Below are 17,321 nucleotides of genomic sequence, written 5' to 3'. Positions count from 1 at the left end.
ATTTATTTTACTGTGGAATGTCAGCAGTAGTGGGAACTGTGCATTAATGGTTAGTGAGAAATGTGAAGACTGAGAGCTTTCCATATCAGCCACGATGAAGCAAATTGTCCTGGAATTTTCAACACTAACTTTAACAAAAAGACGACAAAATGTACAAAAATGCGCAAATATTTGAACAGCACTATGACCGGAAATATTTATAATGACATTAGAAACAATATATTGTCTTTATTCAAAATCGAAGAGGGCATATATTCTATCCAATAATAACTCACCTAAGTCTTTCCCATTAAACGCTGCTTGACTGAGGGTTTGTGTTAGACACGCCACATCCCCAAAACCAAGATTTCCACCTTGACCAGCCAATGGGTGTACGCGGTGTGCAGCATCCCTGAAAACCATGAGTTCAACAGTCGCCTTTGTAAAATGGTACTATAAAGTAAGTCACCCCATTCCTCACATGCCATCCTATTCCCTCTGAACTGCAAGAGTACACAGTGTAGAAATGGTGCTCACTTGTGCTTTATGTCTGCATTGATAATATGTAGTGTCATGTATTCATGCATATATGCTGCATCTACACTAATATGAAGTATCTGGGATGGGTCCAAGGCCTTGTCCTCAGACTAAAGCCTGTTCACCCTGATGTTCTCCTGATGTCCTCCTGTGCCACCCTGATGTTCTCCTGTTCACCCTGATGGGTCCGATTTCTGATTGCTGCAGGTTCTCTCTACCTTGCTTTTGATAAAAGTGTCTGCTAAATACCAGACCTTAATCGAACATGTAGGACTTGAGTATCTACTCTCAGTCACGTGTCAGTACCTACTTCGTCTCAGTCACTCAGTGGCCATCTAATGTTCTACTCCTACCCCCAAAACTTCACAGTATTTAGATTGAAATAAAGAAAACAAGAAATAAAAATACAATATCACCTACAGAGTTCTACAAGGAAATGTAGTGTCTGGCAAGTAATGATGAATACATTCAGTCTCTACAAAAAAACATCTTTATATGTTAGAATTGTTTCAGTTACCCAAATCAAGTGGTTTGAGATGTCAGGCCATTGCCTATAGACACACCTACCCAACTAGAGCCATGCGGTGGCGGATGTACTCAGAGGCATGGCCCAGGCCTAGTGGGAACTTCACACGGCTCTTGGGACTGATGCCTGCCACACTGGGGGGCAGCTGACGCGTGGACGTGCTGGATGGCAGCAGCACTGAAAGAGCAGATCCAAACATGGACCCTGCCTTCTCCGTCAGCTCTGTGTGGTTCTCATTGCTCCACTAGGAGGATAGGTGGGGAAGACGGAAGGTAACATAATTAATGAAAGGATGAGGAGAAGAGTGACCGGGCATATTATGACCTTGCTAAAACATAATAAAGGAGGTTGTTGTAGTAGCAGAGTAGTGACTTGTGTTTTTTTTAATTTAGAAGAAATGTATTTAAAAGAAAAACATAGACTTAAATAAAAAAAGGACAGGGTGATTGGTGACTGTAGGTAGAGAAGGTAGTTTGAATCACTGGCCCCAGATACAAAAACTTCCATAACAACTATGCATTTTTCATAACAATTAGTGGCCTATGCAGTATTAGAGGTAATCATTATTTGGTGATCTCCTCAGGTGGCGAGAACTTGTGGACTAGGCACATAAAAACATTTTTTCTAACAAAGCTATGCTTATTGCAGTTTCATCCACGGACTTTCAAGCATCGTTCAAATCCAGTCTGGAGTAGTTTAGACATTTAAAATGCTGTTAATCCTGTAATCCTTCCCACTTTTCAGCATAGTACTCTCTTGAAGTACATGGTAATTAGAATTTGAACTATAGGGACTGATTTAATTTAACATTTTCAAACGTGAAAGTTAAGTGAGAGAACATCACTTTTCATAAATGTCAAATCACATCTTAAATATACTCTCTGTTTCTAATGGTGAATGCAACTGGAACTATAACCATCTAGGACTAAGACAGGGGCAGAATACAATTCATCTTAATTTAATGGTAACCACTGGAAGTGTTTTTTGATTATTATTATTATTATTCATATGGTCATTTATCTTTGTGCAAAGTTGTATCATGATTGAACAGAGAGCATCTGATTTTCTCTAAATATAAAATAATCGTCTTAATAATAAACTACACTTTTTTGATAGTTTCATTGGATGGGCTGCACCAAATTTAACAAATTACTGTTACTTATTTTAAAGATACATTTAGAAGATCTTACAAAATTACAGTTCATTTTTGACCAACAGTACTCATTTCATTGTGACATGCCCCATACATTATATTAAGATATTTTCAAATACCTACTTCAATCATGTTTTTAAGAAGAGGGAAATCCACAGCGGGAGACAGTGAACTATGTTTTCACATTTTTCTCTTTTTAAATAAACCTCTCGTTGTCTTATGTTTTCACACCTTACTCTTTTAAAATAAACCTCACGTTATCTTAGGTTTTCACACCTTTCTCTTTTTAAATAAGCCTCACCTTGTTTTAAGTATTAACACCTTTCTCTTTTTAACTAAGACCTCGTTTACACAGAGTCTAGTTTGCCTTAACCCGAATTCATTTTTTACACGGATCGTCTTTTTCGTTATGTCTACACAGAGCCGTGTCAAGAAAGATTTTCGTCTACATGAACCCAACGTATTGGATTGAATTCGCTGTAGTACATCACCCAGGCCTGTTGGTGGCGCTTTAACGGTGCTACAGACAACTAAAGAAAAGGGAGAATAAGACAGGAGCATGTGTATAAAGTGACAGAAGACAGTAGTCGAAATCCAGCGAGAAACAATTAGCCTAGCCGCATAGCTTACATTTAATCTGCACAATAACACATTATGGTGGTTAATAAAATCAGTGATCAGAGCAGACTGTAGGTTAAGCGAAAAATTATTCTATTTCGTATTATTAATAAAGAGTTTAGAACAGTGCAACAAAGAAATGTGCAACATGACATGTCTGTGAGTTGTTTAAATGCCTGTGCTTAATGGAGAGGCTGAGCTTGAGCACGGGAGACCACAATGCAAGTGGTGTGGATCCTGGATGTTTCATGGTTTGAAATTGCTTCCAATTTCGTGGTTTTATTAATAACAACACATGTATACTATTGTTTAGGGCTGTGTCCTTCACATACTGTACCTCTGAAGTAACGCTAACGCTAGCTAGAAGCCATCGATATCGTTGTCTGACAGGACTAGAGCTTACGTAAAAGGTATCCCACCTTCCCCCCCTCCTCTCTGTCTACTGACTCTGTTCTTCCCCTCCTCCTCTCTGTCTACTGACTCTGTTCTTCCCCTCCTCTTCTCTGTCTAATGACTCTTTTCTTCCTCTCCTCCTCTCCCTCTTTAGTAACCCTAGGCTAACAGTTGCCCATTACCACCAAACTATGATGCACTAGCTTCTAATACATACTGTATTCCAGCCTATTTCCCCATAATAGAAACAAATGCCATCACTGACAAAGTTTCATTCATTGCTGTGCTTATTCTTATAATAGCAACCTTAATAAGGATACTGTATACACACTGAGCTGGTCTACAAACAATACTTTGAATGCTGGCTTTTATACACTATTGATTCTGTATACTTCATGTATACATATCTTATTTTGCTGATATGTTTATTGGCGTCTGATACGTGTATGAATCCATCTACTTGCTCCTGCTTCTCTCTTGTCCTTTCTCTTTCCACTTCCCTTTCTATTGTTTTTATTTAATTGGTTGCGTTTTTCAGCAGAGTTGAAAACATTATTTTGTTGGGCCTTGTGAGGAAAATAGTTATGCACAATTGCACATTTGTTTGGCACCTGAGCAAGTGAGACAAGCGTACTTACACTTTATTGGTGTAAATGGAGTAGCCTACCTGTGAGGCCATTGGACTATATTTTTCATAATTTTCTGTTGTTAACTGATTTTCAATATTAAATACACTCTATGGGTATTTTGACAATATTGTTGTTTTATACAATAAAGGTATTTAGACAACAGAATGTCCAGCTCATCCACAAAACTGCTCCGCATGTCAGAATCACTAAAAAGCCTGAATCTGCACGCGGCCCTAGAGGGTTAAATACATGTTCTGAAAAGCTCTATTTTACGGTGGTTAAAAAAGGGACCTAAATAATTAGTCAGCATGGTGTACATGAAGAATGTGCAAAGCTGTCTTTATCTCAGTTAGTCAGTGTCCTTTTTCATTATTCTGAATGATTTATTTGTGTATTTAATGATATTTAGTCATTTGAAGCTTGGAGTGCTTCAGAGCCTAGGATATTTCCGGAGGCCATTGTGCCATGGCAGCCTATATAAATCAATGTTTTGTTTAATTTTAAAACATATTGAGAAAACACAGATATTTTCGTACATGAATGTGATGTGAAGGCAAGACTGGTTAACTGAAAAGCAAGTTAATTTTCCAGGAGTAGGGGAGATATTAAGCTCACAAATGCAGAGTTGATGGCGTCTACAAAGCTCTCTTCATCCTGTGCCAGAAGTTCTTCTGCATGGCGGTGGCTGGTAGACCACACCAGTGAACTCTCTGTAGGGGAAAGCTTTAACAAGAAAGAGAGAGAGAGAGAGCGCATCAAAACAGAATCATTTTACCACTGTCTTTTCACTGTAGAACCAAACAGCTGTGATATAGAGGTGAACAGAACTAAACACAAAAGTGCCTAGAGACAATTGTATTGTTATGACACTATATAAATAAAATTAAATTGAACACTGCTAATCACATTTAGACAACACTGTTCACTTTGTTAGAGCAACTGAGCTAGCCGAACACTATTCCTCTAGTTAAAGGTTGTGTTGCGGATCACCACCACTTGACTTCCTGTTTAACTACTAGTCTCCCTAGCAGTGGTGGACGGAGCTCTATAGTCACATCTCCTTGTCTCCATGGCAGCAGTGACATCTCCTGGTCTCCATGGCAGCAGTGGACAGAGCTCTATAGTGACATCCCCTGGTCTCCATGGCAGCAGTGGACAGAGTTCTATAGTGACATCTCCTGGTCTCCATGGCAGCGCTGGACAGAGCTCTACAGTGACATCTCCTGGTCTCCATGGCAGCGTAGGACAGAGTTCTATAGTGAAATCTCTTGGTCTCCATGGCAGTGCTGGACAGAGCTCTACAGTGACATCTCCTGGTCTCCATGGCAGCGTAGGACAGAGTTCTATAGTGACATCTCCTGGTCTCCATGGCAGCGGTGGACAGAGCTCTATAGTGACATCTCCTGGTCTCCATGGCAGCAGTGGACAAAGCTCTATAGTGACATCTCCCGGTCTCCATGGCAGTGTAGGACAGAGCTCTATAGTGGTCTCCTGTCCACCGTTACGACCCTGGCTGGTCTAGGCCCCGCCCTATGAGTGTCATGCCTGTTCTCTCTGCCTGCTCTCTCTGCCTGCTTTTCTCCACCTATCTGTCTCTGCAGTAGGTGATTGAGGACAGGTGTGTTCCTGATCAGGTTGGATGATTGAGGACAGGTGGTTTCCTGATTAGCTGGGCTACATAAGCCGTGACCAGCCAGCAGTCAAGGCTGCTCTGGTCCTCCCGGCATTTTGGCTCTTTGGCGTTCTGGTTCTTTGGTTGATCGTTGGTCGTAGGTCGTAGGAACTTGGGTTAGTGTTTGGTTCTTTGTTGGCATGAAAGTTTGATCTCGTTATCTTTTCGTTTGTTAACCCCTAAACTGACTTTGCACGACACTTTGGTTTACTCCTCACAATACTGAATTGCACCACACTTTTGCATTCCTTTTACTTTGAAGTAGCCTTATCCTTTTAATAAACTATTTATTCTCATAAAACCAGCGTGGCCTCCCCTTTATGTTCCGTGCATTGAGCCTGCGCGTTACAATGGCAGCGGTGGACAGTCCTCTATAGTGACATCTCCTGGTCTCCCTGGCAACGGTGGACAGAGCTCTATAGAGTCATCTCCTGGGGCCGGTATTTCAAAATGATCCAACAGGATTAATCCTCCTGGATTGGATTAAATCCTGATCAGATCCTAAAAACGGGTATTTCAAAGCAAATCTGATCCTGAAGATTCAGATTCAGATTTGGGAATCCAATCCTGCCTTTGATCTGGATAAAACACTGCTGTTGAGTATTTCAAAATTTAAGTGGGAAATCTGGATCAGTTTGATCCTTAAAATCAGGATCACCTTGATCCCACATCAGAGGTGGATTTGAGGGAGATTACATGTAAAGGTTTGAACATGCATGGATGAGAAACAACTTTCTCCAGTTAAACAGCAGAAAAACCGAGGCCCTTTTTGTTGGCACTCAACACCAGGTTCAGTCATCCTCCATAACTCATCTCACCTTCGACAGTCAGGTCATACCCCTCTCCACCACAGTCACAAATCTAGGAGTTAGGTTTGACCCTCACCTGACCTTCAATGATCATATAAAGCATCTGTGCAAAATCTCCTTCTACCATCTCAAAAACATCGCCAAGCTCCACCCCACTTTAACACTGCCAGATGCTGAGAAGCTCATCCACGCCTTCATCTCCTCAAGACTGGACTACTGCAATTCACTGTTCACTGGGATCACTGGCAGGAACATCCAAAAGCTGCAGTACATTCAGAACAGCGCTGCCAGGATCCTGATGAGAGTCAGGAAATACAACCACATAACCCCCATTTTACACTCACTACACTGGCTCCCTGTCTCATCCCGCATTGACTACAAAGTCCTCCTACTCACCCACCAATGCATAAACGGTCATGCCCCCCCTTACCTGCAAGAACTCATCACTCCCCAAACATCAAACCGCCCCCTCAGATCCAATAACAGTTTGTTCCTGCAGGTCCTAAACACCAGGCTACGCACCATGGGCGACCGGGCCTTCTCTGCTGCAGCCCCGCGACTGTGGAACAGCCTCCCGGACCACTTAAGGGCAACACAGACACTGGGCTGTTTTAAGACTGGCCTAAAAACCTTTTTATTTAGAAAGGCTTTTCCTACTTTTTAAAAAACTTTTTTATTTAAAATTGTAATTGTCTTAAACTGTGCTTTTGCTGAGAGCTGTTTTTTAGCACTCTGAGATTCTGCTGGAATGAAGAGTGCTCAACAAATAAAATGAATTATTATTATTATTATTATTATTATTATTAACAGTTTAGGTGTAACTGCTCCCAAAGTTCTTTGTTATTCACTGTGATGTTTGATCAATGTTTATTTTCGTTGCACTTTCCTTTCTTTTTCAGAAAACACAGCGAAAGTTTGAATGAATGCCTTATTTAAGTAACAGTTTTTTGTTAAGTTATACCTACTGATAAAAGAATCCACTGAAAACCAGTCAAATTTATTTATTAATATGCATTCAGCACACACACTTAATTTTCATAGCCAAAACTCAAAAGGTTATGCCAATTGTAGCAGGTCTGTTAACTGGCTGTCTTCTCTTCCCACAGACATCTGTAAAGAAAATCTAATATTAAAGTTTGAGGGCTGTCCCATTTGTTGACAACTGTTTCATAAAAAGATATGTACAACACATTTTAAAATCTACACGCAATGCCTTGCGAGTGGATGCATTCAAATCTGGTCTGTGGACCGCGACATACAGACGCTAGCCTATTTACCAACTTGTTAGCTCCTTAACACAGAAGTCAATGGAGCAGCTTAGCTCGTGTTAGCACGAACTCTGTTTTATTGTAGATCGCCGAGCTCTTCTTTCAACTTTGTGATGATTTACTTAATTGGTTAACTCAATATAATGATTGCCCTTCATCTAGTCTAAGGACACATCAACACTGACCAAGATTATACTTTAATTAAGAGACAATAGTTGTGTTAGCTTCTCCTTTTTCTGCTCAAATGTTCGCTCCATTTCCTGTTTCCTGTCTGTGATCCAGGGGGCGGGACGGATTTGGACATCCCAATCTGCTGGTATCAGGATCACTCTTATCCAATCTGGCAAAGTTTTGAAATACCGGGATAGATCAGGTTGATCCGTGGATGAGAACAGGGGGATTTGGTTATCCGGATCATTCTGATCTGGATTACAAGTTTTGAAATACCGGCCCCTGGGGATTTGCATTTGCATTGTGTTGCCTCTTGGTTTAAATTGCGCCATATACAGTGGGGAAAATAAGTATTTGAACCCCTGCCGATTTCGCAAGTTTAGCCACTTGCAAAGAAATGTGTGATCTAGAATTGTAATGGTAGGTGTATTTTAACAGTGAGAAACAGAATATAAAAAAAAAAATCCAGAAAACTGCATTTTATAACATTTATGACTGATCATTGCTGAATGTTATAATGACATCCATAGAGTATGAAGCACCAGATTATAAGTGCCATCATGTGATTATGAATTGTTGACTGTCCAAAGCAGACTGTATATTTGGCAAGGCAACATAGAGCTAACCTTATGCCAACAATGGAAGGTTTTGTGGGTTTTCCAGTTAGCCAAGTGAAAACCTGATACGGTGTAAGTTAAAAGATTGCATTTCAAGGCAATTAGGCACTTGTTATTCTTGCTTGTTAATTGTTGTGTTCTTTATTAAAATTACAACTTTTGATTCTGAATTAAATTATCAAGAACCAGTGTGGCCTGTCACCTAAATAGATGAGAGTCTTCTCAGAAATACCTTTGCATTTGAAGGATTCCAAAAAATGATTACCTATATGTCTCCTCAATATGTATTCTTAAAGTACAGTTCATATCATCATATAACTATGCAGATAATAATTCCACTAGACTATGGATACTTGCCGGAAGCATAGCTATAGGTCCAGTTGGCAAAAACCTCTGCCAAGCAACAATGTTCTCTGTAGGCTATAATCAAGAGAAGGAGAAGGAAAGGAGGAATGTTTATGAACAGATATCATCATTTTAATGAACATGAACAGTGTTTAGCATTTATTTCTTAAATGACACCTAGATGATTTAGATTTACCTCTGACAGTTGAAGCACAGCCACAACAGCAGACTGATCATAATCCCACTTTACCGTAGGGATCCCAGCCTCTTGACGAACCATTGAGTTAGGTCCATCAGCACCGATCTGTATAGCAGAACATCACAGTTGCCATTGTTTATACAAATATTCCCCAGCATGTTGGATAACGATTCAAATAGGTCATGGTTCCTTTGATTCCATTAGGTCATGATTCCTTTGATTCAATAAGGTCATGATTCCTTTGACTCAATAAGGTCATGATTCCTTTGATTCAATTAGGTCATGATTCCTTTGATTCAATAAGGTCATGATTCCTTTCATTCAATTAGGGAATGATTCCTTTGATTACATTAGGTCATGATTCCTTTGATTCAATTAGGCCATGATTCCTATGATTCAATTAGGTCATGGTTCCTTTGATTCCATTAGGTCATGATTCCTTTAATTCAATAAGGTCATGATTCCTTTGATTCAATAAGGTCATGATTCCTTTGATTCAATGAGGTTATGATTCCTTTGCGCAAGAGGGGTGAGAAAACACGCACATGCCCCTGTTATATCCCGTTATGATAACTGCCTTAAATGTACTGTTGGAGCCACTTATGATGTCCTCCTAACTCCACAGGATTGGAGAATGCTGCTTCTTCTCTACCGTGTATCTTGAGGTGTATCTGTTGATGACTCTGGTAGTGAAATGTGTCCTAACCCATCATGAAGCCCTGATGAAGGAAGGTGCCTGCTTCATAGTAGCAGCTTCCTTTCTATTTATACATGGGGATATATTTGTAATCTCTCTCTTCTTTACTCACTCTCAATCACTCTTTTCAATCACTATCACACTACCACTCTATCTCAATCACTCTTTTCAATCACTATCACACTACCCCTCTATCTTAATCACCCCATCAATGTCTGTCTTTATTTCTTTCTTTCTTTTTCTCTATCTTAATTTATTTATATTGTGCCAAGAAATTCTCAGGGCATTAATCTGTGAATAGAAGTAGAATAGAGCGAGCGTTAAAGCAGGGGTCATATAAAAATCCTACAAATATCAGAAATGGAATTACTTCTGTCTGTTGGCCAACAACTCCTCCCAACTATTGTGCAGGACTGATTAAACATCTGTTATCATCATTGTTGTTGTGTTAACATAAGAGGTTCACATTGTGTTTCACTCCAATTTCATTTAATGTTGGATCATTTGGTCAACAAAGGAAAGGAATAACTCCCACTTCTTTGGAAATCAATATTTCATCAGCTCCTTTATCAACTTTTGTGACTTCTATTAAGATCTTATCATATTCAAAAAACACTATTGTAACACTATTGCATGTATTTGTGTGTGGAGCTAGCAACTCAAGTCTGTGTCCCCTTACAACAAAAAATTGTCTCAGTTAATATACTCCACTGCCATTTCAAAACTGGTCAAACAATCTAAAAACAGAAAACATACTTTAGGTTTGATGGATATGAAAAATATAGTGTTTGATTTGGAATGTAAAGAGGTGTGTAGGTGCAGTGTTCTTGAATCAAAGAGCTAAAAGCAAAGAGAACTACACAATAATGATAACTAGGGGTGCATCGATACAGATATTGATACTGTGCTCATATACTTGGACTCATAAAAATCCTCAGATACCACACACCTATACCACTGTTTTGTTTACACAAAATGGTTTCGTAATTTTCGGTTTAGAACAGCCTCCTGTTATACATTTGATTTTCTATTCATATTATTATTTATATTGTATTTTGTAACAACCAGAGTGCATCTTAACTAAATAAAACCAGTCTTCAAATCCATTAGATTTTTATGGTAATTGTTATGGTAGAGTAGCCTGTATACCAGACCTAACTAAGCCCCGCCCATGACATTTGAGGTCTGCAAGTTCGGTCTGTGACTGCTCCGTTGGGGAGAAATTATCAGAAGTTAAAATTCGGCCGGACCTATCCAATTGTCAGGGAGGGCTTTATACGATGATGGACAGATGATCAACCGTAACGCAATCAACCACGTCACCAAATAGCGTTGGGGTTGAGTTAGTTTTCAACAAACATGGATGCTGCTGGAAAGCTGAAATGTGGAGATATGACTCTGTGTTAGAAGACATTGACAGCGCATTACTTTTCAAAGAGGAACAGAGAAACGCGATCAAGGCATTTGCCGATCTAAAAGATGTTTTTGCCGTCCTTCCGGGATCCGGTAAAAGATAAATGTATCAGCTGGCCCCGATGGTCTACGTTACGGTCATACTACGTTGCTCTGATTGGTTCAAGGTATATCCAATTGAGCAAAGAGGCATTTTTTTTTCCTGATTCGGTTGAAACACGCCCCATAATCACAGCCCAATGGAGCAGTATCAGACCCATATCGGCACTTGGTATTGGCAAGTACAGTGTACAAATGTAAGTTCTCATACTCTGTCTGAAAAAAGTGGTATTGTGCATTCCGAATGATAACTCACCAAAAGCTTTGTCTGCAGAATCTCTCCACTGGCAAGAGTCACCTGTACCCAAGGGATGGAGTCAGCCATCTGACAGCCCATTGGCCACTTGTACTTCACCACTCTTGTTCTGTATTTCACATCAACATGATCTGGAGGTACAAACCACACATTTATGGAATTAAGTTAGGCCTGACAACTATTTGGATCATACAGAGCTGACTTGATGCATGCATTTCATTTTTCCATGAGATGCTACTTATAAGCTGTACGCTTTGTGCTGAGATGACTGGACTAATATATTGTGTGTCTTTGCAGTTTCCTCTAAGATGAGAAATCATTTTTAAATGTAAATGAGCAAATCTGGACATATACAGTAAGTAGAAAGTGCATTTTGTATCTACTATAACCTACATTACAGTATAATTGCCCATAAGTTATGAGTGTTTCAATGGAGAATGCACGAATGCATGAATACTTCAAGCACATGTAGCTAAAGCATTACCAAAACTGTTATTAAAATCTTTGGACACATTTGGCCAACATTAGTTTCCCAATGAACAATATCTGCCATGCCAAGATCACTTTAACTCATTGTACAATCACATCAAGGCAAGTTTATGTATATAGCACAATTCATAGAGATTGGTTATTCAAAGTACAAAGAACATAAAAAAAGGAGAGAATGATTTTAGCACGAAAATGTGTGATTGCTCAACAGCAGCAGATGATCACTAATCATTGCCCAGGAAATGACAGCCCTAACACTGATTATTGTAACTCAATAACTTGGAACACATGAGCATACAGCACACAGTCTTCATTTGTTGTGTGCAATAAGTTTCATAACATACCCATATCAAGGTAAAATTTGCTTTATCTGTCCATTTAGCTTCAAGGTCTAAAGTATTAAAAGACTAAAGTTACAACATTTTAGTGAAAAATTTTTTTTAATGTGAAGAATGTCACTTAGATTGCTTTAAAATCCTCAAAGTCACTTAGGGCCTCATTTACTAACATTTGTGAGTGCAGCGTAATCAGTGCCTTTGCCAAACCGCATGCAGCGCACAATGTGTTTCCGCATTTGGTGTAGTATTTATCGAACAAGAACCTCGTTGCGTAATCAGCGACTCTAGTGCAATTAGCATGCCGCTAAAATATGTGAGAATGGGCCTGCATGTTCTTGCCACAATGGATGATGAGTTAGAATTAGAATTAGAGCTTTTGGTTCACAACGTTACAGCAAACTTAGACCTCGTCCACACTAACCCGGGTAAATATAGAAAGGCATATATTTTTCTCCGTTTAGCCCTTCCAGCCACACTAAAATTTGTGATCACTTTGAATCCAAGACTGTCTTTTATTGGTGAGCTGATTTTGGGAAATTAAACTTTTCAGCGAACATTGAGTTTCTGGGTTGATATGGTTACCTAGTTGCAATGGTAGCTAGCTAGCTATATATCCATATATAACCATTTAAACAAATAACATTTCTAATGTTCGTATATTTTTTTTGCCAGCCATTAATTGAAGGGATTAAGGTATGCCGACCTAAACCTCTTTAGAAAACCTTGACCAAATTTAATTCCCCATTGTTAATCAGGCGTCAGAAGTGTGAAGGGTATATGTCCATTATTCTGTCACTAAAAAAGGAACACCATTATTACTGGTCTTGTTGTTGATAATGGTAAGTTACAATAATACATTAAAGTTAAGACAAAATAGTGACCTACTGATTCAATTAAACCCAGTTTTCATTAGGGTTGTTCTAAACTTTTGTGGGCAGTAAATTACATACATTAGACAAGGTTAAAAAAAAAACAGGATTTTTCAAAACAAATGTTCTCCTTCTTATATGTTTATTCAGAATCTACATTATCTGTACATTATAAAAAATAATTACCTGACAGTGTCTGCAGCTGTTTGGTGAGGGCGGCCACGACAATGTCGTTTTCGACAATGTATGCCATCTCATCCTGCAAGTTCTCCTTCTCAAAGGTGAGGAGGGCATCGGAGCATGCATCCCAAATCTGAACATCAAAGGGCCAGTTGAATAATACAACTTGAAATGAATCCATAAAGATTATCAACCCAGTTTTGGGTTTTCAGAACAGCAAGTGGAAACTACATCTCCAATGCTGCACATTCACTGCACAAATCTGTCAATAAATCATGAAAATGAAATGCTTCTGTAAACAATAAACACATTAAATGTTGGATATGTATATGTATTTTTAGTTATGGACATATTGAATTCATTATTGAGTTAAGATCATTTAATGTAGGAACAAAACATTTTCAAAAGGAAAAATAATAGTGTAATAATATAGTGCCTCCTCATAAAACTTCAATGAGGTAGGTAAGAAACCATTTATATACAGTCCTGCTCATCATTATTGGCACCCCTAGTGAATATGAGCAAACAGGGTATGAAAAAATATGTCTGTGCTGTTTATCCTCTTGGTTTTTCACTCAAAATATTCACAAAAATCTTACCTTTTCATTGAAGTTAAATTATTGTAAGAAAAAACAACGGTTGAGACTAAATACATATTTTTCCCAAAAAAGTGTGCCACTATTATTGGCACCCCTTGAAAAATCGTATTATTGAAATCTAACTTAAGTATATTTCCAGTCATGTCTTACATTTTTAAGTTCACCTGTTTAATTATGAACTCTTAAGAGGTTAACACTTCCAACCCCAAGGGCTTTTTTTTGACTCTGTTAGGTAGTTTGCCATGCCTGCTATTTTTGTATATTCCATCTAACTAAAAACCATGAGGCAAAAGTGGCATTTATGATTATATTCTAGAAAAACTCAGCAATAATACAATGAGACTAAAAGGAATGTAGTAAAACAAAGTTTTGTATTAAAATGAAATATAAAGACACTAAAATTATATCTAGTTTTAGAGGTGCTCAGACTTTGTACAAAAACACATTGTAAACATTTTGGAAGTTTTCTTTTTTACTCTGCACCTTGTAAACAAAGGTGTTTGCTCCAAAAAGGTGAGTTTAGCATTATAAAAGTGTGTGTGGTTTCTATACTAATTATAAGTAATTTAGAAAGTGACACTTTTCTTCACTTAGACCACTATGCATATTGATGAGAAAGGTGTGAACATTCTGGCACACCTCGGTCAAAGACAATGGCCAGCACGTAATGGCCCTTGAATGTCTTTGTGGCCCTCTCCCCCCTACAGGTTTTCTTGACACATCATGACCAAATAGTAATCACTGAATTACCATTCCCTTATCATATGAATGGTTGTCATTTGCTAATGGGCGGGTCGTAGGCTCCTGAAATCTCACTCACAGACTGAAATGTGCAAAGGATTAGTTATATTCTCCTTACAAAGTGATTATTTATATTTTAGTTTCAAACTGTGAATATTTTAAAAGAAAATGGTTCAAGGGTGCTGTAGGTGTTAGTTCTATGTTTGTAGGACAAAAACTCACAGAGATTTTAAAATATCGGGGCACCTTGGGGCTAGAAGGGTTAACCATGACTTCCTGTTCCACTGACGTACAAATATGAGGTGACACAGGCCAAATTCCATTAGTCATTCATCACAATGGGAAAGACCCAAGAACACAGTGACTATGTGCGATGAAAAGTTGTTGAGCTGCACAAATCAAGAAATGGACACAAGAAAATCTTGTACCAGTTGAAAATACCCATTTCCACTATCATGGCAATAATGAAGAAGCATCAGGAGAGGAGTTAAGAATCAGCCTGAAAGACGACGTGTGTGTACATTGACCCCACGCACCGTGAGGAGGATGGTTCGACTGGCAAAATAATCTCCAAGGATCACAGCTGGAGAATTGCAGACATTAGTTGAGTCTTGGGGTCAGAAAGTCTCCAAAACTACCATCAGACGCCATCTACATCACCACAGGTTGTTTTGGAGGGTTGCTAGAAAAAAGCCTCTGCTGTCAATCAACAACAAACTAAAGTGCCTACAGTTTGCCAAATGGAAGTCAGACTTTCAATGGGACTGAGTTAAATGGTCAGATGAGACCAAAATAAAGCTTTTTGGCAAAAACAACGAAGGGGTTTGGCGTAGACAGAAAGATAGCCATACAGAAAAGCACCCCATACCCACTGTGAAGTATGGTGGCGGATCTGGCAGCAACGTGGGCGGGTTTTAAATGCGATAAAAACAAAATCCGGGCTTGTCTCCTCACCGAACAACAACTGTCTGGCATTTTATTAACTTACATTAAAAGAGCTTGAAAGGTGGGTGGTTCTTGTATTAACTCCCATGTTAAACAGCTGTGGAACGTCTTTTTTGCCCGCCAGCTGGTCATTCTAACGTCAGCTGAAAACTATCAACTGGCAGCCATGATCAAAGGCAAACTCTTATTTCGTATTGGCAGCCATTATAAAGGGCAAACTCTTATTGTGTTTTAGCAGCAATTATAAAAGGCAAACTCTTGTGTATTGGCAGCCATGATCAAAGGCAAACTCTTGTGTATTGGAATTCATTATAAAAGGCAAACTCTTGTGTACTGGCATTCATTATAGAAGGCAAACTCTTGTGTATTGGCAGCAATTATAAAAGGCAAACTCTTGTGTATTGGCATTCATTATAAAAGGCAAACTCTTGTGTATTGGCAGCCATTATAAAAGGCAAACTCTTGTGTATTGGCATTCAATATAAAAGGCAAACTATTCTGTATTGGCATTCATTATAATAGGCAAACTCTTGTGTATTGGCAGCCATTATAAAAGGCAAACTCTTGTGTATTGGCAGCCATTATAAAAGGCAAACTCTTGTGTATTGGCATTCAATATAAAAGGCAAACTATTCTGTATTGGCATTCATTATAAAAGGCAAACTCTTGTGTATTGGAATTCATTATAAAAGGCAAACTCTTGTGTATTGGCATCCATTATAGAAGGCAACCTCTTATCGTGATCAAAGGCAAACTCAACGGCAAACTCAACGGAGAGAGACAGGGCTGGCAGCAGCAGCGGTGCAGCAGAAATGGATGTGCGGTTAATAAAGAGGCGTGATGTCATAGGACACTGGCATTGCTGTAACAGCTTTCACTGCACATTGATTTCATGGACACTCTTCTGATGTATTTTTTTAAATTCATGACCAAACTGCCAAAACTGTTTATTAACTGCTTACAGAATACATTCCAGTGGACCTGAACGCTCTCTGCCGGTGCCTGACGACCACCGGGGGAGAGGAGCCATAAGAGGACATCCCAGTGACGGCCTTCATGCTGTGCTTCCCTTCAGCATCCCCACAGCAGCCACAGCAGCACCAGTCTGTCTACAGGCATAGGACTAAGGAGGCACTTCAGCTGTCTGTCTGTCTACAGGCTCAGGACTAGGGAGGCACTTCAGCTGTCTGTCTGTCTTCAGGCTCAGGACTAGGGAGGCACTTCAGCTGTCTGTCTGTCTACAGGCTCAGGACTAGGGAGGTACTTCAGCTGTCTGTCTGTCTACAGGCTCAGGACTAGGAAGGCACTTAACCTGCCTTGGCGCCTTGAGGATTTCCATCTTCCTCAGGGGCGAGGAAACAAACGGGGAGGGTGCAAAGCAACTGCACTTTGTACATTGAAAAATAATATAGTGCTTCGCATTGTAAGCACTATAATAATAAAATGGCTAGGAATAACAGCAGTTACAGCACCGTAACAGCACAGTCACAGCACCGTAACAGTACAGTAACAGCATCGTAACAGCACAGTTACAGCACCATAACAGTACAGTTACAGCACCATAACACAGTTACAGCACCGTCACAGCATAGTAACAGCACCGTAACAGTACAGTCGCAGCACCGTAACAGTAGAGTTACAGCACAGTAACAGCACCGTAACAGTACAATTGCTTTGCTTTGCCTGCACTGTAATTAAGGTGGCTTGCACCTGTGCTTAAGGGTCCCTCTCAATATAACTACACTAGGAGTACTAAGAGGCACCTTCAATACCTTTTTC

General features: G+C 39.4%; 1 protein-coding gene across 1 annotated transcript in view; it reads right to left on the bottom strand.

Annotated features, from left to right (window-relative positions):
• Nucleotides 1-17,321, bottom strand: part of coq6 (coenzyme Q6 monooxygenase) — a 38,342-nt gene that overhangs the window by 6,285 nt on the left and 14,736 nt on the right. Inside the window, exons 4-10 of the mRNA XM_080834746.1 lie at nt 13,264-13,390; nt 11,382-11,512; nt 8,914-9,021; nt 8,730-8,792; nt 4,451-4,558; nt 1,084-1,286; nt 276-391 (exon numbers count right to left, since the gene is read on the bottom strand). Coding sequence (XP_080690872.1) covers nt 276-391; nt 1,084-1,286; nt 4,451-4,558; nt 8,730-8,792; nt 8,914-9,021; nt 11,382-11,512; nt 13,264-13,390 — 856 coding nt within the window. The remainder of the gene's footprint in view (nt 1-275; nt 392-1,083; nt 1,287-4,450; nt 4,559-8,729; nt 8,793-8,913; nt 9,022-11,381; nt 11,513-13,263; nt 13,391-17,321) is intronic.

The sequence above is a fragment of the Sprattus sprattus genome (genome assembly GCF_963457725.1).
Source record: "Sprattus sprattus genome assembly, chromosome: 1".
NCBI lineage: Eukaryota > Metazoa > Chordata > Actinopteri > Clupeiformes > Clupeidae > Sprattus > Sprattus sprattus.
This window is presented reverse-complemented; position numbering and strand designations above follow the sequence as displayed.